The sequence below is a fragment of the Gracilinanus agilis genome, chromosome 1, assembly GCF_016433145.1.
Source record: "Gracilinanus agilis isolate LMUSP501 chromosome 1, AgileGrace, whole genome shotgun sequence".
Classification (NCBI taxonomy): domain Eukaryota; kingdom Metazoa; phylum Chordata; class Mammalia; order Didelphimorphia; family Didelphidae; genus Gracilinanus; species Gracilinanus agilis.
Window position 1 is genome coordinate 350,858,401 of NC_058130.1, and position 24,318 is coordinate 350,882,718.

The 24,318-nt window shown below is 35.5% G+C and overlaps 1 protein-coding gene across 1 annotated transcript in view; it reads left to right on the forward strand.

The window, feature by feature from the left end:
• The window catches only part of CENPK (centromere protein K), a 36,833-nt gene extending 13,012 nt beyond the window's left edge, over positions 1-23,821 (forward strand). Inside the window, exons 4-9 of the mRNA XM_044657718.1 lie at positions 9,174-9,220; positions 14,964-15,046; positions 15,141-15,239; positions 15,590-15,719; positions 20,810-20,860; positions 23,663-23,821. Of these exons, the coding sequence (XP_044513653.1) occupies positions 9,174-9,220; positions 14,964-15,046; positions 15,141-15,239; positions 15,590-15,719; positions 20,810-20,860; positions 23,663-23,821 (569 nt within the window). The remainder of the gene's footprint in view (positions 1-9,173; positions 9,221-14,963; positions 15,047-15,140; positions 15,240-15,589; positions 15,720-20,809; positions 20,861-23,662) is intronic.
• The last annotated feature ends 497 nt before the right edge of the window (positions 23,822-24,318 follow it).

A 24,318-nucleotide genomic window follows, 5' to 3' on the forward strand; every position in this document is an offset into this window, starting at 1 on the left:
TTCCATATTATTGATAGTTGTACTTTGGTGGTTGTTTAGAGTTTACTTCCCAAATCGTCCGCATCAACCCATGTGTTCAAGCAGTTGTTTTTCTTCTGTGTTTCTACTCCTGTAGTTCTTCCTCTGAATGTGGGTAGTGTTCTTTTCCATAAATCCCTCAGAATTGTCCTGGGTCATTGCATTGCTGCTAGTACAGAAGCCCATTACACTTGATTTTACCACAGTGTATCAGTTTCTGTGTACAATGTTCTCTTGGTTCTGCTCCTTTCACTCTGCATCAATTCCTGGAGGTCTTTCCAGTTCACATGGAATTCTTCCAGTTTATTATTCCTTTGAGCACAATAATATTCCATCACCAGCAGATACCACAATTTGTTCAGCCATTCCCCAATTGAAGGGCATACCCTCATTTTCCAGTTTTTTGCTACCACAAAGAGCGCAGTTATGAATATTTTTGTACATGATTTTTTGAATCAGTATTGGTGGAGATATCTTTGTTAGACTCTAATAATAATCAAGCAAAGCATAAAACAGGGAGATATAGATTGTTAAAGACACTTGCAACCGTCATGGAGGATGTCTAGTACAGGCTTTAAATAAAAGAGGAATTCCCTATAAATGGTGATTTTCTCCAGATGCTTGTTTTAAATGATATTACCCAAAATGCATCAAACCTCAGAGCCTCCTAAATAACATCCACTCTCAAAAGAATTCAGCCTAACCATTCACAGAGGATAGTAGATAAAGAATGTTTATTACCCAGTATGATAAACATTTGATTGAGCAGTCTGTACATCTGACCCATCTCTTAGTACATATTTTGGACATGCTTTGTAGATGTACAGTGAACTGGGTCCAGAAATGAATTGGAAAAAGAGCCTTTGGGACATTGAACAATTCTTTTAATGACTCCAAACTTCTCCTATATTTTTACCATCAGCATTCTTCTGTTGATGCTTTATAACTATGAATCATGAAATATCAGGTTTTCTAAAAAATTAAAAGTTGTGTGTTACCCAAAAAGGAATGGAGGTTCATGGTGGATTACAACATATTAATTATGAAGAATTGTGGGGAAGCAGCAGCATAAAACGATGGCAATAGAGAGATGTATGATCAGAAAAGGAGATGGCCTGGATATGTCGCAAAATAAATAATAGAAACTTCATTGTCTGTAAATGTCAGAATAAGGCCCTCAGCACATTGGGAGAACTCCCTTTGAAGGATTCATGGGAGTACAAGAGTGGGAAGGAATGGATGTATTGTCATCTGTACTACTGGCGAGGGGAGTACTTATATCTTTAAATCATGGATCCATCAGAGTAAGTCAGAAGGTTTTTAAATATATGCTGAAAAATAAATCTGATGAATTCCCTACTGTACTCAGATTTTATGCAAACTCAAAATGGGGTAGGGGCACCTTATTTGCATTTGGAGCAAAAGTAAAAGTCCTTTTTATTTTTTTGTGTCTATATATGAATACACATGTACATATGTGAATTTGTTCTAAAACTTAGCAAAATCTTTAAGAAAGCTGCAGGAAAACTCCAGATATACTTCATTAAAGTAAAACATTTCTGAATTGTTACATTGGTTGTCCTGTTCCATGTATAGTAGCTGATTTGGAATTATAACTCCTTTCTTCTGCCTTCATGTGCTGAATGCCCATTCAAGTGCTCTGGTTATTTTCAGACAAGGAAAAGTACATGTGAGTATGAACAAAGCATAAAACCTATGAGAACAGGAGCAATTTACACCATTGAGGAATAGGAAGAGTAAATGAGCTGATCACTTTAATAACCTGAATGATATCAAGTAGATAGCTAGAAGATGCCAATGGTAACCTTTCAGTGCCAAGAGGGATTAAGGAAGGCCTCTAGAGTAGTTACTGAAGATTTGGAAAAGAAAGTTCTCACTAATAAAGTACTTGGCCCTGCCAATTGATCAACATTAGAAACATATGATTTTGAGTCAGCTAGGTGGCTTAGTGAATAGAGAGCCAGGCCTAGAGATGGGAAGCTCTGGGTTCAGATTTGATTGCAGATACTTCCTAGATGTGTGACTCTGGGCAAGCCATTTAATTCCAATAAACTAGCCCTTATTACTCTTCTGCCTTAGAAAAGATACGTAGTCTATTATAAGTCAGAAGATATGGTGATGGTTGTTGGGTTTGTTTTTTTTTAAACCTTTAACTTCTGTGTTAGGTGGAAGAGTGGTAAGGTGGAAGAGTGGTAAGGGTGGGCAATGAGAGTCAAGTGACTTGCCCAGGGTCATACAGCTGGAAAGTGTCTGAGGCCAGATTTGAACCTAGGACCTCTCATCTCTAGGCCTGGCTCTCAATCCACTGAGCCACCCAGCAGCCCTCAATAAGTCTTTTTTAAATTCAGTATCTGATTGTTGTTGTTAATCAGATACACTAGATACAAGGGCCAAGGTAACAGTAGTGGGCCTTGGTTGTAGGGCAACGCAAGGGATAAGGCAGGAGGCAGATGGAAAAAAAACTTATTCCTAATTTATTAATACTTATAATGTTTTAATTTTGCCAAAACAGGAAACGAAAAGACTAAGGGGGTACTAAGCTTTGACCCACTCCCAAACTAGACCTCATGGTCTGTCTTCCCCTGGAAAACCAGGCTACAATATCACTTCCTATTTCTACCTAAAAACCCAAACTTACTTACCTATTTCTAATAACTTATAAATAATATATTTATCTTCCTTAAATTAGGTCTCCAGCAATGATAAGTTCAGTGTTAGCCAGTCAGAGTTGCCCCGATTGATGCTTGGCCTTAGACCTGCTTCAATCTGGGTTAAAAGTCAGAGAAAATATCCTCTTTTTCTTCTGTTAAGTTTAACACTGATCACAAAGTCACTTCTCTCTCCAAAAGTTGTCACTCCAAGTATTTCCAAAGGTTTTAAAGGAAAAGTCTCAGAGAGGATTTGAAACAGCTCTGTTTTAAACCAGGATCAGTCACAAGACAGCCCCAAGAACTGCTGCTGCTCAGAATTTCCAGAGCTCTGAGTGGCAGTTAAAAAACTCCACCTGAGAATTCTGACAGAATCTCCTCCTGCTTTCCATTCTGACTTCCACTCAACTTATCAGAACTTATTAATCAATAATAATATTCCTAATAGTGCCAAAACCTCTAACATGTTTAGTCCCCTATTAGAGTGTAAAATAATTCTATCTAAATATCTCCACTTTTCTATTTGTAACCCCATTGTATAGCATAGTGCTTTAAATGTTTTTCATTCATTTTTTCATTTGTTTACAAAATAAGTTTAATAGAATAATAATAGAGTTTAATAAAGTTTAATGGAGTAAACTTTTTGTATCCTCTTAGAGTTTCCAATCTAAGAACAATAATGACATGGTGCTTTATGGTTTTACATTAAACAAACAGCTGTTTACTTTCCATATAGCAAAAAAAGATGAATGCATGTGTTAGGCCAGTAAGTGGGGAGTCATGGTTTTTCTATATTGAGGGAAATTGCTGTGGAGCTTTTAAGCTGTTAAGATGAGATTTCAAATATTCTTTTGACTTGTTTGTTTTCCTTTTATTGTCATGAATAGTTAAGACTTTACTGGTCTTTTGTCCAATCCAACAAGCATTCATTTAGTGCCTACTATGTGCATGATACTCTCAAAGCAACAAACTGAGTTCATTAGAGCTTAAGCTCAAGAACAGTTTATATTCTAATCCTTTTTGTCCTATTTATTTGTTATTTTTGCCAACTTATTTAACTTCTATAGTTGTTTCTCTCTTGGCAATCTCCCCCATCAGATTTGCCAGTCCACCTGCAAATTTGCCAGCTTCCTTTATAATGACTATCCTGACAGGTTAGAAGCTCAGATGGCAAATTCCAAAAGTAACTGTCAAAATCCCAGATCCGGCCAGTAATTGCCCCATTTGGAAAGTATACCCAAGAATACAGTCCAGCAACCACACACAGACCCTTACTCATGCATATTTTTTCTTTGGGCATGAAATCTTTTAAGATTTTACTCCTAAATAGTTCCTACTGACATGAATTCTTTTCCTGTAATGAGGAGGTGCTCTCTTGTTGAAAGCTCTTGAAGTTTGGAAATCCCACACAAGCTTTCCCTGGGAATTTAGACCATTAACACTCTGAATTTAAGTGTAAAAATACCTTTAATTTCTTGATTTCTTCCTCATTAAAATATATTCATTTTTGATGGACAGAACCATATCTTCCCATACATTATTTTAAAAGGTTTTAAGGAGCCCATTACCTAAGAGGTGATCAAATATCATTTAGAAAAAAACACATTCATCAAGCAAAATTAGGGGTGTTCATACACATGGTGTTATCTGTGAACAATTTCATAACTTGAGGATATAACCTTTATAGCTCTCATTATTTTTTGTGGAGTTGAGACCATCTCAATTGAATGAAATGGAACATGCTACTTAAATACTGTTTAGGGAAGGTTGTGGTTGGGAACTATACCAGTATCCTTTCACTTTAGAACTATTTCAGGGAACTCTTGTTTCAGTTCTGGGATCATATTAGCTTTGCAGAGTAAAGCTAGAATTTTATGGCACTTTGGGAAGAATCTTTTGAGTACTTTTTATTGCTATTTATTTTATGAGATGTAGCATTGCATAATGAAGAGAGCCATCCTCATAAGCAGAGAGGCCTTCTTCATTCAAGACCTGCTTTGAGGCATACTGAATGTATGAAATTGGACAAGAGTCTTAAATCTCCATGCTTTAAACAACTCGCTGAGTCTATAAATTGTGCTGGCTTACAATGGGGGAGAGAGTTTCTTCTGAGAGAAAGTTCTTTATACTAGTAAAATCATAGGTCTAATTTGTATTTGTAACCTTTTAAGTAGTGTTAGTCCCTTCCAAACATAGCATTTATTAAGTATTCAAGTTTTCTGGGTGATCTTGCTACATTTTGAATTAGAAAAGGGTAAAATTAGACTAGTAGTAGTCTCAATTTGCTAGTACATTTAATGAAGAGTTGTGAAGACATACTGAAGCTCTTAAACCTCTGTGTCTCACTTTGCCTCCAAAACATTTTATTCATATTCTTCAGATTAAAGCTGATCCCTTCATGTTATTGTGCTACTAGCTCCACTAAAAATTCATATTATCTTACCTCATTTGGGTCTTTAGTACTGTATAGGCAATCTTTTTAATCCTCTCTGATTAACATACTTCCCACTGTGGCTTTCCAGATCTTCATCTTTTTTCTTTATAGTAAAAACAAACAAACAAGACCTTAACCTTCTGCCTTAGAATTAAATATCCTTCTGAGGTGGAAGAGCTGTAAGGGCTAGACAGTGGGCCTTAAGTGTTTTGCCCAGGGTCACACAGGAAGAATCTGAGGCCAGAATTGAACCCAGGACACTCCCAGGTCTCCAGACCTAGTGCTATATCCATTGAGCCAACCTAGTTGCCTTTTTCTTAAACCCTCTGCTCCTATCCCCACTTCATCCCTGTCTCCCTCATCAGAGTTCTTCACTTTCTACCTTCCTGGGAGAATTCAGGCTATTTGTCATGAGTCTTCCTTTTCTTGTGTTATGGATAAACTAAAGCTCCTATAAGTAAAATTATTTTGTAGGCAGTGGATAGAAGACGGGAAGCAGTTTGGTGTACACCACTGTTTATTATCAGGAGAGTAGGGATAGGGAACAGGAATTAGGAAATAGGAGAGGAATCTCTTACTTAATCCTTATACTATGTCTATAAATCTAAATCCTATACTAAAATCTTGTCTTTAAACCCCCAAATCTAACTGCTTTCTTTGCAGTTTCTTCTTGCCTGACAGAGCAGGCCTAAACTGATCTACTCTGTCTAAACTAATGTTAAATTTCACTCTTTAACTAACTAATCGATGAACATTTATCAGTAACAAACTCTTTAAAGTAATTATTCTGTTCTCTATCAATAGAGAAACTGCCTATCACAGTTGACACAGACAGTCCAGCAGCTCTCTCAGAGTTCTGAGAAAAAAACAGCCCCCTCATTAACAGACTTCTCAATCCAGTATCTCACATCAAACTCCCCAAACCTTGACAGAGAAAACTGACCCAACACCTTCAAACTCCTCTCAGACCAAAGCCAGAACAAAATGGAGTTTCCTTAACTAACTTTTCCTCTGTTTTATAGTTTTCTCTTAAAGAGACAGTTCCAATCCATTTGCTACTATCTCTTAAAGAGACAGAGCTGTCTGCTACTTTCTCTTAAGGAGACAGCATACAAATTAGAAACCTTCCTCTGACCTAAAACTTCTGCTCCTAATGAGACAGAGTGAAATTATGAAATTCCTTATAATATTTGTCTGTTTCACACTTCAGAACCCTTTTATATCATTACTTATCCTCTTTTGTTCCACTCCAGGAAGGAAGTATTACCCCAGCACTAAAGAAAAAAAATGACCCTTCTTGCCGGGGCAAACCCCTCTTCTTGAGCCTGTGATACTATCCCCTCCCTTTTCTTTAAAGATCTTATCCATCATTCAAGCTCTCATTTTCTTTCCCATCTTCAATCTTTATCTACTGGTTCCTTCCCTGTTTCCTGCTATGAAGATAGAATTCTCTCCCCAAGACTCAGCTCATCTTACCCTGCATCTCATTTGCATGCTTATCTGATGTGAACGCAACTGGCAAGTGGTGGTGGGGATGGAGGATAAAAGTTTTGGTGTATCACTGAGAGTCAGGCGGTAGTCAGGTTAGATTAGGTTTTAATCTGCTTTCTTTATCTTTAGTGATTTTTAATAACACTCTATGGAAAAAAGTTATTGTTATTAATTTAAATTTAAATTTTACACTGCAAACATGACTGGGACTCCCCTAGCCACAAAAACCAGTATTTCTGCCCTGACATCCCCTCAGGCTGTGTCATCCTTTATTTACCTTTCTTCAGTGTCAGACTCCAAAAAAGAGTCATTTCATCACTCACTCATTTTTAACTCCTGGCAAACTGACTTGTAGCCCATCACATGATGAAAACTTTTTCCTAAGGTTACCAGCCATCTTAACTTTTCTGTCCAGTGACCTTCTTAGCCCTTATTCTTACTGACATCACTAGCTGTTGATCACCCTCTTCTGATATGCTCTCCTCTTTTGGCTTCTGTGCTACAAATCTTTTTTTCCTGGCTCTTTCCAGTCTGTTGTCATTGTATCACCTAGTGCTTAGCTACATGGTGGATGCTTAATAAATGTTCAGTTGAAATGAGTGTTCAGGAGACATGTGTAGGAGATTCTGAAGTAGAACTTAGACTATAGTAGTCTGGATCTCTCACCCCATTGTGTGAGACAGAATTGAGTGTGTTAGTCTCAGAATGAGCATTCAACTTTCAAAGGCTGGTTTGTTACCTTTGATTTAGGACTCTAGGACAAGTTTAGGAGAGAGACTGATGCAGGACAGAAAGAACAATGAACAGCTCAGTTGTTCCTCTTCTCCTCTTACATTACCTAATTTGGGTTGGAAGCACAGGTGTTTTGATTTGTAGGCCAAGGCCTGGGGTGGGAGAGTGGGACCTTGTTTATATATTGTCTATTTGCTGCCTAGTCAGTTGGCACTTAGCCTTTTATTGAAGTGCTCTCTTTCATGGAAGGTGTTATGATCATTGAGGGACTGGATTGTAAATAATGTAATTGTTAGCAAAGGTAAAGCAGAAAGCCCCAGATGACAAAGGAGCTTTAAATCTTCCTTAGGTATAAACAGGAAATCAGATAACACAACTAAACTTCCTGTAGAATCCCCTCGACCAATCACAATGTGTTTTTTCAGGAAGACTAGCCTCCTGGCACCAATTGATGTTTAATTATTGATAACTAAATCAATAATATTAGAATAACAATGATAATCAATAATGTATCTGATTATTGATATTAATGATGGTAGTTAAGCTCAACTTCAGGGAGTAAGACTGACCCTTCAACTTGCCCTAGAACTTCTTGAGGCTGACCAACTGTTGCCAAGTCAACTAACAAAAGGTCAGTAGCTGGATTGAATTTTATAAACAAAACTTTTACTTGTGGTAATCAAACAACAAGGGAAACTGATAGAAGGGAAGAAGGTTTTTAGGAATCCCTGAATGAAGTTTGATCTTAGCTCTAAGTACTAAATCTAACAGCTTCAGAATGTTGATAGCTGAGCTAACCAGGCCTACTGGCCCAGTCAGGCCACTGGTTGATCTGGCCTGCTTTAGATGACACTACTTGCCTATAGACAAATTAGATAGCAGCTTGATTGAAGATAAATAGATGAATAGATGCTTGGCTGCTGACCCAGGGCTCAGAAGCCCTGGGCCAGATGGTGATGTTTAGTTGTCTGACATATATTCTTGTTCCCCAAGAGTTTGTTGGGTTTGTCAATGAGATATTGCTATTGGCCAGCAATGATAGTTAAGCCTACCTGTCTAAGTAATCTAAACCCACTTTCCCTCTCCCTCTACCCGATGTCCAACCCCCAATTTGTTGAATTGTATTAATTGAACCTAAAACTCAGTAATAATTCTGTAGCTTTCAGGTATGCTAGTTGATATTTGGAAAGACTAATTAAATGAGGAGAGAAAGGATTAACCTCAACCACCCTGGATCCCTGGCTCCAAAATGAGTCACAGGGTCCAGTCTCTCCCTCCCTTATATAGGGCACAGCCCAACTGACAATTGGTCTCATGCCCCAGGATGGCATCAGGAATCTCCCAAGATTCCAAGTGTCCAACTGCAAACCCTGCCCATAGGCATAGCTTCTTGTAAATCCTTGTAAAACTTAACTTACGATAAAGCACAGGGGTTTTGATTTGTAGGCCAAGGCCTGGGGGTGGGAGAGTGGGACCTTGTGTATATATTGCCTGTTTGCTGCCTAGTGAGTTGGCACTTCTTAGCCTATTATTGAAGTGTTCTCTTTAATGGAAGGGAATAAACATTTGCCTCTTTTTACTCCTACCTTCTGATTCCAGGTTTTTATTTGAGTGACTCATCATTTTTATCTCACGCACAATCTTGAATTGTATAATTTGAACAGTTTTTCAAAATCATTAGACTAAATTTTTAAATGTATTAGAATGTAGAATTGGATAATGAATTTTGGGATTTTTAGATCACTGAGTAAATTTAAATTTTCTAAGAAATATACCAGAAGCAAGTAAGACAAGAATACATGTAATTTTTCATATTTTTTTTCTCCTAGTAATCCCATTGAATCCAGAAAGTCTAGTAGTACTAGGAAAAGATGAGGTAAGTTATTTAGTTACTTTCTAGTAACTCCTTATAAATTAGAACTAAAGTAGTTCATTAACTATATAATACATATATAACTATGTAACATAGATAATGTAATTATACTGTAATTTATACATGACATTCAAAAATTATTATAAAACAATTTACAATCCTTATTTACCCCTTAAACTTTCCCAGGATTTTTTGTTGTTGTTTTTGCTTGCTTATAAATTAGATATTAAATGGAAGGGGATTTTTTTCTTTAACTGAAAGTAGTTTTTTATCTGAGCCAAATTTACAAGTTATAGAATCCTCTGCTAAGGTAAATGAGACATATTGGTCTATAAACATTACTGTCCTTTATAAATTTCAGTTCATTTTAAGTTTGGGATAAATGTAAAAATGTGAGGAAGCAAAGAGATGTTTGATTCCCTTTTACAAAATGAAAGGTAAACTAATTACTTGAATGATTAGAAAAGCTTTTTTCCATTTGAAATGTGATGGGGGGGGGGGGTTGTTTGCTTTAAACTTTTACCTTCCATCTTAGAATTAATACTATTGTATTGATTCCAAGGCAGAATAAGGGCAATAGGGGTTAAGTGACTTTCCCAGGGTCACCAAGCTAGGAAGTGTCTAAGGCCAGATTTTAACCTTTGACACCCTATCTAGGCCTGACTCTCAATCCATTGAGCCACCCAACTGCCCTTCCCACCTTTTTTTAAGCATTATCCTAATCATCAAACATTTCACCATACATTGAATAACTAAAAGGATTATATATGAAATCATGTACTTCTGTTATGTACAGATTTTTTTAAATTTATTAAATTGAAAAGAATGTTCTCTTCTGCGCCTCCTTATGGACTTCTTTTTTTCTGTGTATTTTTAAATATTAGCATCTCTAGCACTACCTACTCCTCCCCCTGACCAGAATAATTAGGCAAAGCACTGGCAGAAAATCCATACCTCATTTTGCACTTCTAATTATTGGGGAAGCTTTTGAAGTCTCGTTAAGTGGGAGATTATAAATGTTGATATGAAACTGTATTCTTTTTTTTTTTTTTTTTTGCTTATAGGAAGATAAACAAGAGAATAGGCAAAGTCAAGGTATATTAAGGCTTTTTTATGATTAGTTGGGAAGAAGCAAAGAAAGATATTCTAGAGAGTAAATGTCACTGGATGATGGTGTAGAGCTGGTAGAGCTAGATCTCTGAAGTTGTGTGCAGAGCTGGGTAGACATCTTGTCTCTAGGGTAAGAGAAATGGGAAGAATTACAAAGGAATATTTTCATCAGAAATATTCAGACTTAGAATTAGTTAATGACAATTAAAGGATTCATGAAGTATAGAATTATACCTTTTAAGTAAGACATGCCTGAGATATGTCAAGACACTGGAATATATATGTACATGTAGGTATTTGTTGTCTTTAAAAGTTTGCTATGTAGAAGCCATCTTTTAAAGACAGTTTTTGGCAATACTGTTTATGTTTTAACGAAAAGTTCTATTAACATATCTCTGTGCTCAAAAACATGTTTATTTCCTTTTCCAATAACTTTCCCTAGAAAGTATGGATAATATAATGGGCTTGGTCTGCAGGAAGAGACCTGGATTAAAATCTAACACTTGCGTTGACTATGAACAAGCAACTTAAATCTTTAAACTTCAATGCAAGTCACCAAGCACATTTATTAAAAGCCTACCATAGTGGGCAACTGAGTGGCTCAGAGATGGGGAGTCCTGGATTCAGTTATGGCCTCAGACACTTCTAGCTGTATGACCCTGGGCAAAATCATTTAATTCTCATTGCCTAGCCCTTACTGCTCGTCTGCCTTAGAACCAAGAAACAGTATTAATTCCAAGATGGAAGGTAAGGGTTTAAATTTTTTTTTTTTTAAATAGCCTACTATATGTAAGATACTGTGCTAAGTGCTGGGCATAAAAAACAAAAATTAAATAGGCTGTGCCCTCAGAAAGCTTATATTCTGTGGGATACAATATGTACACAAATAGAACAAAAGGGAAATCAAGGAGGCCAGAGAAGGAGAATCCTGAAAGGCTTTGTGGTGGAGGTGACAAATGAGTTAAGCTTTGGAAGAAGACAGATTCTGAGAGGTAAAGATAAAGGGGGCTAGAGATGGCATAATGAATTGAGGAAGCCACTGGAGTTTACTGAGTAGGAGGTGACAAGGTCAGACCTGCATTTTAAGGAAACTTACTTCAGTGGTTAAATGGAATAGATTGGGGTAGGGAGGGGCTTAAGGCAGGCAGGCAGACCCATTAGATGATTGTTGGCATTAACCCAGGTGTGAGGTAATAAGGGTCTGCCCTAGTGTAGGGGAGAGAAAGAAGTGTGTTTGAGAGAAGGTGAAATTTATAAGCATTCCCAACAGCTTGGATATGGGGAGGCTGAGAGATAGTGAGGAATCCAGAATGAGAGCTTGTGAGCCTGAAGGGACTGGGAAGAAAATGTTGCCCTTTACAGTAATAGGAAATAAAGGAAATGGGGAGGATTCAAGTATAAAGATAATTAGTTCTGTCTGATCACTAGCTTCATGACTGGTCCACTTCCTTTTCAAGTTACATACTTCTCTGGTGCCATTCTTTACCCTACTTCTTTTACACATTTCTTTCTTGGCAATCTATTACATGACTGATCTCTGATATTGTCCCCTTCCCCCCCTCCCCCAATTATACTTCTTCATTGTGTTTTGGGTGACCTGCAACTTCTATTTTTTGAAGAATGGGGGGTGGGGGTAGGGGCAATATCAGAGAACCGCAGCAATGGTGCATCACTTGAAGAATTTTGATGTTAAGATGAGTCTTTGTTTCAGGAAGAAGTTTGGGGTCATTTAAAGCATGTATAACTTATTCTTTTGCCAATTCAATTTTGGGCTACAGTAGATGCCCAGGATGTTGTGTGCTGAAGCTCTATAGCAGTGGTTCCCAAACTTTTTTGGCCTACCGCCCCCTTTCCAGAAAAAATATTACTTAGCACCCCTGGAAATTAATTTTTTTTAAATTTTAATAGCAATTAATAGGAAAGATAAATGCACCTGTGGCCATCACCACTTCCCTGGATCACTGCAGCACCCACGAGGGGGCAGTGGCACCCACTTTGGGAATCACTCCACTATAAGTTTTCTGTTCCACCAGACATCATTCTAGGCACTAGGCCTTCTTCTTCCACTTAGTTTTTTCTTTGTGAATAGTAAAGGCAAATTCTTTTGAGGAATTCTGGAGTCATATAGGAATCTCTGCAATCCTTTGGAACTTGATACATTGAGAACAGTGTAATCTTCCAATAAACACATCTAGCAGTCCTTGCCATCTAGATGGAATCTCTTCTAATTTGGAGTCTGCCAGATATCTTCCATAATGGTAACAATCACCTTTGGAAAGCTTCACTTGATATTAGTCGTAATAGAATAAAGTTATTTTGTATGATTTTAACAAGCAAGATAAACACATTAAAGGAGAGATTTTAAAGCAGGATTGTGCCTTTTGACATCAAATGTTAGTGAACAGACAATAAGCCTAGTGGGATCTCTTACTCTGTACACTTTTCATTTAGTTATATAAATGTAAACATATAGTTTGGGGGGAAGCTAGATGGCTCAGTGAGAACTAGGCCCAGAGATTCTGGGTTCTGGGTTTAAATCTAGTCTTAGATACTTCTTATCTGTGTGATTCTGGGCAAGTCACTTTAACCCCCCATTGTCTAGCCCTTACCATTTTTCTGCCTTGGAACCAATACATAGTATTGATTCTAAGATGGAAGGTAAGGGTTTAAAAAAAAAAAGTAGTCTGCTTTAGAATAATACTTTAAGTAGATAAATGTATAAGAAATCCCTTTGATGAATTGTTATTAATAATACAACTCTGCTTTCAGTAATCTCACTAAAATTCTTATCTAAGTCTATTTTGAAGTACCAGCTCCTAGTCTTATTTATTAGTTCAGTCATTATTTTGTTTTCAATTTTATTAATTTCTCCTTTGGTTTTTAGGATTTCCAATTCGGTCTCTATCTGAGGGTTTTTAATTTGTTTTTTTTTTCTAGTTTTTTTTTAGTTGCATGTCCAATTTGTTAATCTTTTCTTTCTCTTTTTTGATAATATAGGGGCACTCAGGGATATACATTTTCTGCTGAATACTACTAAGAATATTTTATATGATATTAGCATTGGATGAAAGAGTAACATGAAATGTTTGTTTCATGTTGAAGACTATTAACTATAGAGTATTCTTACATTTCTAATTCTGAAATGTTGTGCTCCTTTAAGTATGCCATAAATTAAAAACCCTGTTCAGTTTTATCATGTCAGTGACAACTATTTATTCAATTTCTGTTTATTCCAACAGAGATTGTAGCCAAGTACTAAATGGGAAATAAGATGCCTTTTTTGACTGTGATTCATTATGAAGGGAGAACAATTTAGCCATTGTGCAAATAAATACTAATTTGGTATGTTGAGATATAGGCATTGTGGCATAGTGAATAGAAAGCTGACCACCAGTCTTGGAAAACCTAGCTTCAGATACTGCCTCTGGAACAGGTTGGCTGTGGGTCTTTGGGCAAGTCATTTAACTTAGTGCTGATGGCAGCTCTAAAACTATAAGTTACAGAGAAGGTAGAAGCCTGTGTTAGTAGAGGGATCTTCACCAAGCAAGTTCCCCTCTACCAATAAAATCATAGCTTCACTCCCTATAGTCCTATCCCTAGAAATTTAAAATGCCAAACTTAATGTGTTTTCTTAGCATAGCAATTAAACTTAAATTTTCTTGGTATATATATTAATATGTCTGAATAAGTTACAGTGGTGGTAGACTGCAAAGATAACAGAAAAAAAAAGAAATGTCATAATAGAGCTGTGCTTTAAAAATATTTGCATTACATCAAATTTGATCTCTGTTTCCTCCCACACACATGAGCAGCTTCTTGGGCTCTATGTATTTTTTTTTTTAAACCCTTACCTTCTGTCTTGGAATCAATACTGTGTATTGTCTCCAAGGCAGAAGAGTGGTAAAGGTAGGCAATGGGGGTCAAGTGACTTGCCCAGGGTCACACAGCTAGGAAGTGTCTGAGGCCAGATTTGAACCTAGGACCTCCCATCTCTAGGCCTGGCTCCCAATCCACTGAGCTACCCAGCTGCCTCCTTCTAGGGGTTTTAAAGCAGTAATTTTGTCCTCATATATATGTAACTGCTTCTTAGTGATAAAGAATTACTTAAAGGTTACATAAATCCAGATAATGAGATGATGCATTCAATATCTGTTACCAAGTCTGATATTCCAGAACTAGAATCTCTAGACTGGAATTTGACTATATAAAACCTGGAAATATGCTTTACCAAATCAGTCCCAAAATACATTCAATGGGTGTATTTTCTTTCATTTAGTATTGTTTTCTAAACTGGAAAGTAAAACTAGAATATAAATTGAGAACAATTGTCATTATCACTCAGAAGACTTATAGTGAAGTATGTCACCCTCTTCTCAATAGGACATATGATGCATTGTTGCTAGATATGGCCAATGTGTTAAATCATTTTTCTTAACTGTGGGAGGTTTGTTTTGGGAGAAATGGGGAAATTGTTGAGAAGTACCAGAAGTATTTAAAAAATGCATCAATTTAAAAGTGTTTTAAAATGACATCAAATAAAAATGAGTATTTAAACAGTAGTTCAAGAAGATATTAGGTGGATATTAATAGTTTAATAAACAACATAAATATGCTTGTGGGTCTTTTTATATTGTAGTTAAAGAAATTAGACCATAATCTTGGAATGCTACTGTCCACGGTTCAGTCAAAGAACCAGAAACTAAAGGAAGACTTAACGAGGTACATATCATAGAGTGCATTCATTGCAACATGAATAGCAATTGAAATGACAGAATTTATTGATCTTTCTTTCTATATATTATTTTCTTTGAAGAGAGCAACAGTGGTTGGATGAGCAAGAAGAGCTAGTAGCATCTCTCAGTGAAATATGTAAGGAACGAAAAAATCAAGTAATACCATTTTCTGAGAAAAGGTATTTCTACTCCGCTCTTAGATTTTATAAGTGAGATAGCAACATAAACTTGTTTGTGTTGCATGAAACAAAGTTATTGGGAAATTGTACTGGGGTTTGCAAATATAGTCTTGACTCCTGTTAATGAAAAATTGCTTAATTGGTTTGTAAACTGCTTTCTCTGTATTGTTTAATTTTATGATTTGTTAAGTTGAGGACTTTTATTTTTAAACTAGATATTGAGTTAGAATTAATGTGTGTGAAACATATCAAAATCCATTTGTAAGGCTTGCTACAAAAAAGGTAATGTTTCTCTAATGTTTTTTAAAATTGTGCTTTACGTCTCATTTGTTCTCTTTAATGTTTGTTAGGACTTTTTTTGAAATGAAAACTAAACTGACTAAAGTACAAAGCTATAGAGAGAAACTCTTGACCTCTCTGGTTGAGTTTCTAGACAAGCATTTTCCTCTCCCTGAAGAAAATGGAAATAAGAAGAGAAAAGTAAGTTTTAAATATTTATTGGGATTTTTTTAAATAGAAGTAGTTTACCAAATGCCAGTGTGTAAGGCACTAGACCTTTGTGAATAATATATAATAAACTATTTTTGAGGAAAAAATAGGTTTGACCTAATGGACTCTAAAAATTCTGATTAAGTAGCAGCAGAGAATTTTTATAGTATGATTTTAATAGACCATGGGACAACCTTGCCTTCTGTTCTGTTTTAATGGTAATAATAAACATTTTGTTAAACAACTTTTTAGAATATGATACTCATAGATATCCCATACAATAGGCCCATTTATGTAACATTTTATAATGTAGACATGGATTAGAATGAAACATGGGGAAAAAGGCTCTAATTTCAAAATTTTTCTAAGAATTCTTGTCATCAATCTGCATATCTCTGCTGAATTACTACTCTAACCTCTTTCTTTTCTACCCCTTTAAATTTTTATTTCTTACTTTCTATGACCTGAAATAAGAAATAATCATTCTAGATAGATAAGAAGGGTACTCAATCTATTTAACACTAAAGTAAAATACTTATTTGAGCATAATTTTGTTCATCCTTTGTTTGCTTTAAATCTTGATTTTACACTGTCAGGAAAAAAACATTTAAGCATTTAAGTTTGTATATTATACATTTGTACTATTGTACCATTTTTATGTGCATTCTAAAACATTTGCAATAACAAATTTTTTTAGAGGTTAGGATAAAATTAAAATAAACTCTAAAAATTTAAATTTTAAAATAAGTTAAAAATAAATGTCACAAAAATCTTTTTGCTATGGTTAAAATATTACATTATGAAAATAAAATATTACTATTTTTAAAAGTCCTTGGTACTTTGTGCTAGTGCTTCAGACATCTGATTCAAAATTCAGTTTATTTCAGTACTTGATTATAATTGTTGACATAGCTGAAAAAGATAATTTCACAAAGAAACAGATCCAAAGATATGAATTGTATTCATTAAAACATGATATTAATTTTTTCAGTCCCATATACCAGTTATGCAGAGATTTAATCTTTTGGCAGTCTAGTGAAGTCCATAGACCTCTTTTCAGAATAATGTTCTTAATTTAAATGCATAAAATAGAATATCATTACAAAGTAATACAATTATTGAAATAGTTAAAATATTAAAAAAAAAATTTCATGGACTCCTTGATGAAATCTATCTGTGGACTCCAGATTAAGAATTACTCATCTACACTGATATCAGCTAATTGTTCTTTTATATTCATTATCAATCAATCAGCAAGCATTTATTTAAACCTGACTGTGCTAAGTGCTAGTGAAATAGGCAAAAAGTAAAAAGCATCTCTTTACCCTCAAAGCACTTTACATTCTCACAGAGAAGAAAACATGTATATAAATAGGCACAGACAAGATGCATATAAACTTTATGGAAGGTTAACTTTAGAGGGCAAATTATTTGCAGCTAGCATCGTTGTATTTTCAATCTTTTTAACAAGTGGATTCAAAACCAAGTGAAATGTTTCATTTAAATGGTTCAGAGATTTGTTTTCAAGTTTTTTTAAGTGTACAGATAAGAAAATGATACACAGCAACAAAAGCTAAGTTTTTAAAAAGCCTTTTAATTGTGATTTTTCCTGCTATCATTAGCTATTCTTGCAAAGCTTGGGATAGCTAAGTGGCACAGAGAATAGTGTACTGGGCCTCGAGTCAGGAAGTCTGTTCTTCCTGAGTTCAAATCTGGCCTCAGATACTTATTTGCTGCATGACCCTGGGCAAGTATCTTAACCCTGTTTGCCTCAGTTTCTTCATCTTTCAAATGAGCTGGAGATGGAAATGGCAAATCACTCTAGGATCTTTGCCAAGAAAACCCCAAATGGGGTCACAAAGAGTAATACATGACTGCAAACAACTCAACAACAAAAATATTGTAAGGTACAATGTTCACTTCAGGCACAGTTCATTAATGATAGTGAATATAAGTACATATTCCAAATAATATTGATAATTTCAAATCCTTTTGGTCAATTTCTTGTCTTATCTGACTAGATTGTCATTGTTTTTGCCTCATGTTGCATCTTAACAGAGCTCACATTAAGAGTAGAAAACTGTCTAGTCTGCCAATTCCTTGTTTGAATATTTTTACATTATTAGAATTTCCTTCAGTCTGCAATCCTATATTGGGAACTTTTAAAATCTCTTGCCTATTTTGTAAGGAGCAGTTTAATTAAAATTAGATAAAATAATTCATAAAGCACTGTTATCTACACATATAAACTTCAGTACATTAAAATACACTAAAATATGATTGAATGAAATAAGGATAGCACTGTACCCTTCCTTCTCCTCATTGTTGAACTCCCATTCTTCCCTCTGAATAGTTCACATATCCTAGGTGGCATTACCAAGTGAGAGCACAAGTACCAATCCATGTATTTCATTTGACACAACGACATTCTGTTATAGTCTTGTACCACAATTTGATCAGACATTCCTAAATGGATAGATACCCATTTTGTCTCCAGCTCTTTGCTACAACAAAAAGAGCTGCCTAAATATTCTTATACACATACTTTCACACTGCTTTGATATTACTTCCCTGGGTGTTGTGATTGAATTGGAATAGAGAATTTTTGTGTTCCAGTCCCTCCTTTGACTCTTATGTAGCTTTATGACAGTGAGCAAGCCAGCTAATTTTCTTGAACTTCAGGTAACTTAGATTAAAAAGGTGATAATTTGAAATTTACATAAATTTCAATCCAGTCTTCTCTCTATAAACTAAGATATCCTGATTTTGGTAGTAAAGATTCTTGACAAGAAAGTCTTTTCTTATTAAATTAAACTTATCTTTAGTTTATAATTTGTTTCTGAATTTATAAACACAATTGAAAATATCAAAACTAATTTGTAACCTTCAAAATTAAAATTTTATCCATACAGGGTCAGCTAGGTAGCTCACTGGATAGAGAGCCAGGCCTGGAGATGTCAGGTCCTGGGTTCTAATCTGCCCTCAGATAATTCTTAGTTGTTATAATAAGGCAGGGTAATGTGGCTGATAACAGGGGAGCTGGTAGTGAGTCACCTGGGTCAAGGAGCCTACAACTACTGGAACTGATGATTTGAGACTGCCAGGGATGTGTAGCCTGAGCTGTGATGCCCAGTCAGTCTCTCTGCTGTCTGTAGGCTCCTTTAAGGTGGAGAGTAAGGAGTTCCTCCCTCCTGGAATGAAAGCAGTACTGAACAGGAAGTAAAGCTCACACACTTCCTGAATAAAATGGATACTTGGCCAGTACTTCCTTTGGAGTCAAGTGGTTGCTATTCTCCCCTCTCCTTCAGCCCCTTAGCCCAGGATGATGTTATAAGTAACTACAGAAGCCCACAGTTTCAGGCTAAGGGTTTATTTAAATACAGAAGGGAAAACTGAGAAAAGAGGGTTTAGGGTCTGGAGAAGCTATTGCTAAGGGTGACTGGCCAGTGTTGGCAATGGATCTAGAAGGTAAGATCGGGCTGAGGGAACCAGCCCCTCAGCCAGAGATAATTTTCAGTGCCCTAATGTTATGTGATCCACCAGCTAGACAGATGAAGTTGATGAATTGGTTTAGGGGTGTACCTGTTGGTAGGCTGACCTAATCTAATTTCCCGTCCATGTCCCACCTCCCTCAATCCCTCCCGGGTCCCCAAGGGAAGTCAAGTGATAGCTGGGTGTCTGGGTGAGGTCAAGGAAATCAGAACTCCCAGGTTGGTTCTGCAGGGTTATTTATAGTCCCAGCTCAAAATGTCAGGTCTTGGGATTGGCACCTGCCTGGCCAAAGTTCCATTCTCCTAACTGACAGGATTGCCTAAGGAAATTTTCCAAATGCAAGAGATCTTGCATAAATTCTGCATTACATTGTATGACCCTGGAGAAGTCATTTAACCCCCATTGTCTAGCCCTTAGTATTTTTTTCCCTTGGAACAATATTGATTTTAAGACAGAAGGTAAGGGTTTAAAAAAATAATAATGTCTATTAAACTTTTTTGTTTGACTTGGGCCCGTTCACCACTTTCATTTTAGACTTGTCACAAGTAAAGTTTGACACCAGAATTGGAAGCCTGCGTTCTTGGGAGGATGATGATGTTCTTTGATAGTATTAGGAAAATTGGGAAGAGGAGTCAGTTTTTGAGGGAGACAGGTTTTGTTTTGAACAAATATTTGAGATGCTTATGGGTCAGATATGAAACTAGAACTCAAAAAAGGAGATTGGGCTTAGACATAAAATCTTAACTCCTTCCTTTTCTCTTCTTTAAGCCTCTGATCTGTTTTCTTCAGTCTTCCATTCTGATCCCCCACTTACCCACTCATTTCCTCCCCTCTGATTCTAATTTTCATTAAGATTCCTATAACTCTACTTATCACAGCCTCTCCATTAACATGCTCCTTTCTACATTTATTGCTATTCTTTCTTTTTCTTCTTTAAAATATTTTCCCATGGTTTTATGATTCATGATGCGCTCCGCCCCCCCCCCCCCCCCCCATAGCTGACAAGCAGTTCCCTACTGGGTTATACATGTATAATATATTTCTCTTAATTAAACTATTACAAATTCATGCCAGGCTTAGAATTCTACCATCTACTGGCTATTTATTCAAACACTTTTAATGAAACCTTATCACTACCTGTAAACTGCCTTGTCTCTTTATGACAGCGAGACAAATTACCTATCAACTCCTGTTCTTCATTGTGATCCTTTTATTATTATATCCATTTATTGAATTTTGTCTTGCTTTATTGCACTGCTATGTTTGTGTATATGATGAATTTATATTATTACTTTTATTAAAATGTGCATTTTGTGTTGGTGTTCCTAATTTTTGGTTTTAAAATCCCATTTTAAATTTTATTTTGATGTTAAATATGGTAGATATTATCTTTATAGATAAATGTCTTTAAAATGATTAAATTGTTGACACTGTAACCTGAATTATTTATTATATTATAGTCATTACAAAATATCACTTAAAAATAATTAATATATGTGTAGTCATGTTAATTCTTTTAGAAACATATTTGTAAAGCCTCTTTATTAACCTTTTCTTTTCTGAATATTCTTCATCTTTGTACCCCTTAGAGAGAGTGTCAGCAAACTGCACAACTAATGACACTGCATGAAATTTTAGAGGTAAGTGTTTCATGAATTTTAAAGTTTTCTTTATTTTGCTATTTTTAAAATAATGAACATCAAAAAAAGTTAAATTATAAATAAAACCAATCACTCTGTTTAGGAGAAACCCTTAACTTTTTTATAAAGAGAATTTTTAATCATTGTAATCAATAAAACTGATCTATGCTTTTAGAAACACATTTTAGTGAGACTTTCTCCCAGGCTAGAAGTTCAGCAACCACTTACAGTCCCAATCCCAGTTTTGTTTGCATGGAAGCTTTGAACTGGACCTGCTCCATTTCCAATCTGGGCTGGTTTATCCCTCCTTAGTAGCCTGCTGGCTCCCTACTTTCTGGGCTCACCAGATTGATAGCAGACTTAGCGTGGACAATTACATTAGCCCCACTGCATTTCAGAACTGCTGAGCTCAAATGCCTCAGCTGCCCCAGTAGGAAAGTCTGTGCATGTGCCACCACACCCTGCACATTCCATCTCTCTCTAACTAAGGTACCTGACATAATCTTCCCTAAATATATGTAGTTGAATTTCAACTCCAAATTTGTTTCTTACTTTGTGTTTACAATTGAAAATAATATTTTCAAAATTCAAATTCAAATTTTCAAAAGATGGCTAAAATTAACATTCGGTGTCCATTTTTTATTAAAAAGATGTAAAATATACTACATCCTAAAATGATAATTTGACAAAGTGTCATTTACTTAGGATTTACATAGTAAAACCCTATACAGTAAGAGTGGGCTTTGGTTTTGGATATGGGACTTATTTGGGGGGTTAGAGTGACCAGCTCCTTCAAAGATGAAATTAGGATTCCAAATTCTTTCCATAGAGTGGCAAGGATTCAAGCAGAAAAAAATTCCTAAATAAAACCAGACAATCTGTCTCTCTTTCATGATGTAAGAGCTAAGGAATTATAACTTTTTCATTTAAAGATTTTAGCTTCCTAATCATGGTGACATTTTTAAGCTTTTTAAAAGTAGAGACTAAATGTATGCTTTATTCAAACCCCAAAGAACTTCTTATGTATTTAGTAGTATCTTGATATGACCCTCAGTAAAAAATAAAGACAAATTAAAAAACAAAATAAATGTACAAGCTATAAAGGGAGTATAAAAATACTATGTGGTGTTAAGTTTAGATCAGTGATTCCTAAAGTGGGAGCTACTGCCCCTGCCCCCTGGTGGGTGCTGCAGCAATCCAGGGGGGGGCAGTGATGGCCACAGGTGTATTTATCTTTCCTATTAATTGCTATTAAAATTTTTTAAAAATTAATTTCCAGGGGGCTAAGTAATATTTTTTCTGGAAAAGGGTGGTAGGCCAAAAAAGTTTCGGAACCACTGGTTTAGATAATTTCTGTGATTATATTTTAACTGGGAAACAAGGATCAAATGTATAAAAATGCTTTAAGTTTAAGAAATAAATTATTTCAGAAAATCTTATTAAATCCTAACTTTAGGAATCAAGAGTGTAAACCTAATTCCTAATTGAGTAATTGTTGCCCAATGGCAACTGCTAAAAGGTTGCCAAATGGTCTTCTGCTTTAACATGCTTTCCACTATATCATGCCATTTCTCTTATGAATATTATTGATGAGGGAGACAATATGTCAAAGATGAGAAGAGAATATAGTGTTCTAATTGTGGAAATTGATTAGGAGAATTAGAATTTTGAGATTCCATTTTCTTGAGAAGAGTGTAGTATGTCATTTTTAAGTTCTAATCTAGTACTTCATCCTGCCTTGGATGTGATCTTATATCATTCATGACATTAATAATAGAACTTAAATACTCTGGCAGGTACCAGCAACTGATTTTTTTATTGGTTGTTCAAGAACCAGCTTAGAAAGTAACAGAGAAAGTACCTGGTACTTGTTGGTTACCAAATTTTGACTCTTGTGGGCCATATCAACTTTTGAAGGATTTATATCTTAGATTGTAGAATGGATTTCAAGCCTGCATCAAAGGAGGGAGTACCTCCCACCAAGGACATTATAGGTCTTAAAAGTATTTAGTAATACTGATTAATGATTAAGAAGTATTTACCTTAAGAAAAGTAAGAATCTTTTTAAAAAAAATACTTGCCTTCTGTCTTAGAATCAATACAAGTATCAGTTCCAAGCCAGAAGAGAATGTATAAAGGCTAGGCAATTGGAGTTAAGTGACTTGTCCATGGTCACACATCTAGGAAGTGTCTGAGGTCAAATTTGAACCCAGGTCCTCCTGACTGTAGGCCTGGTGCTTTATCCACCGAGTTACCTAGTTGCCCCTGGAAAAGTAAGAGTCTTAAACACCATATGCATTTTTGTTTGGCAACTAATTTTAATAGTGTTTTGTTTTTTACTGGGTCTGATGGTGATTTCATTAATTGTAGGGATTAAAACTAAATTGTTCCAGCTGTGTGACCCTGGGCAAGTCACTTGACCCCCATTGCCCACCCTTACCAATCTTCCACCTATGAGACAATACACAGAAGTACAAGGGTTAAAAAAAAAAAACTAAATTGTTATATATGAATTACTAAAATAGGATCATATCTAGGCAAAGAAAATCAGAAAGATAGGTGTCTCATAATTACAATTATAATTTTGGTAGCTGTATTACAAAGGGAATTTGAAAATTGAAGTGAACAAGTAAATTTAAAATGTGTGGTAATATATTTAAGCAATTAATTCTTTGAGTTAGGAAAATGTTAGCATTATGGTTCAATCAGCCCTTTAGAACAAAGAACAATATCCTTTGAAAGATTCGAAACTTTTTAAAGATTTTTTCCTTAAAGCATATTTTGCTTAATTTTTCTTTTTAGGTTCTTATAAATAGCTTACTTCAGTCTCCACATGATCCATACATAAAAATTACTGATTCCTTTTGGCCACCTTATATTGAGCTGCTGCTGCGTAGTGGAATTGCACTTAGACATCAAGATGATCCAAACCAAATTCGATTAGAAGCGTTTCATCAGTAAAAATGATGTGTTTTCTGAGACATGATACTTAGAAACCTTGATACTCAAGCATAATGGAAGCCTGAATATTCACTTGGATGAAGAACATTGTTTTATCACCAAAGTTTAACCTTCAATTTGTTGCTGATTTCCTAATTAGGTATTCCTTCTCATTTAGTCAGTGTTGATATATTGCAAACTGTTTTTTATGGCACCTTTTATTTAGCATTTTGTTTCATCTGTATCTCAATTTGGATGTAAGTCATCTAAGTCTTCCTAGATTTCTCAAGACATGGTAGTATTTCATTACATTCACATAACATAATTTGGTCATTTATTCCCCAGTAAATGATTGCCTTCTTTGTTTATCATTCTTGGATACTGTAGAAAGCTGCTCAAGTATTTTTGTACATGTGAATTCTTTTCCTCTGTGATCTCTTTGGGTTATAGATCTAGTATTTCCTTTAAGATTTTTAGTCTTTTGTTCCTCTAGATTAATTTCATTATTATTTTTTCTA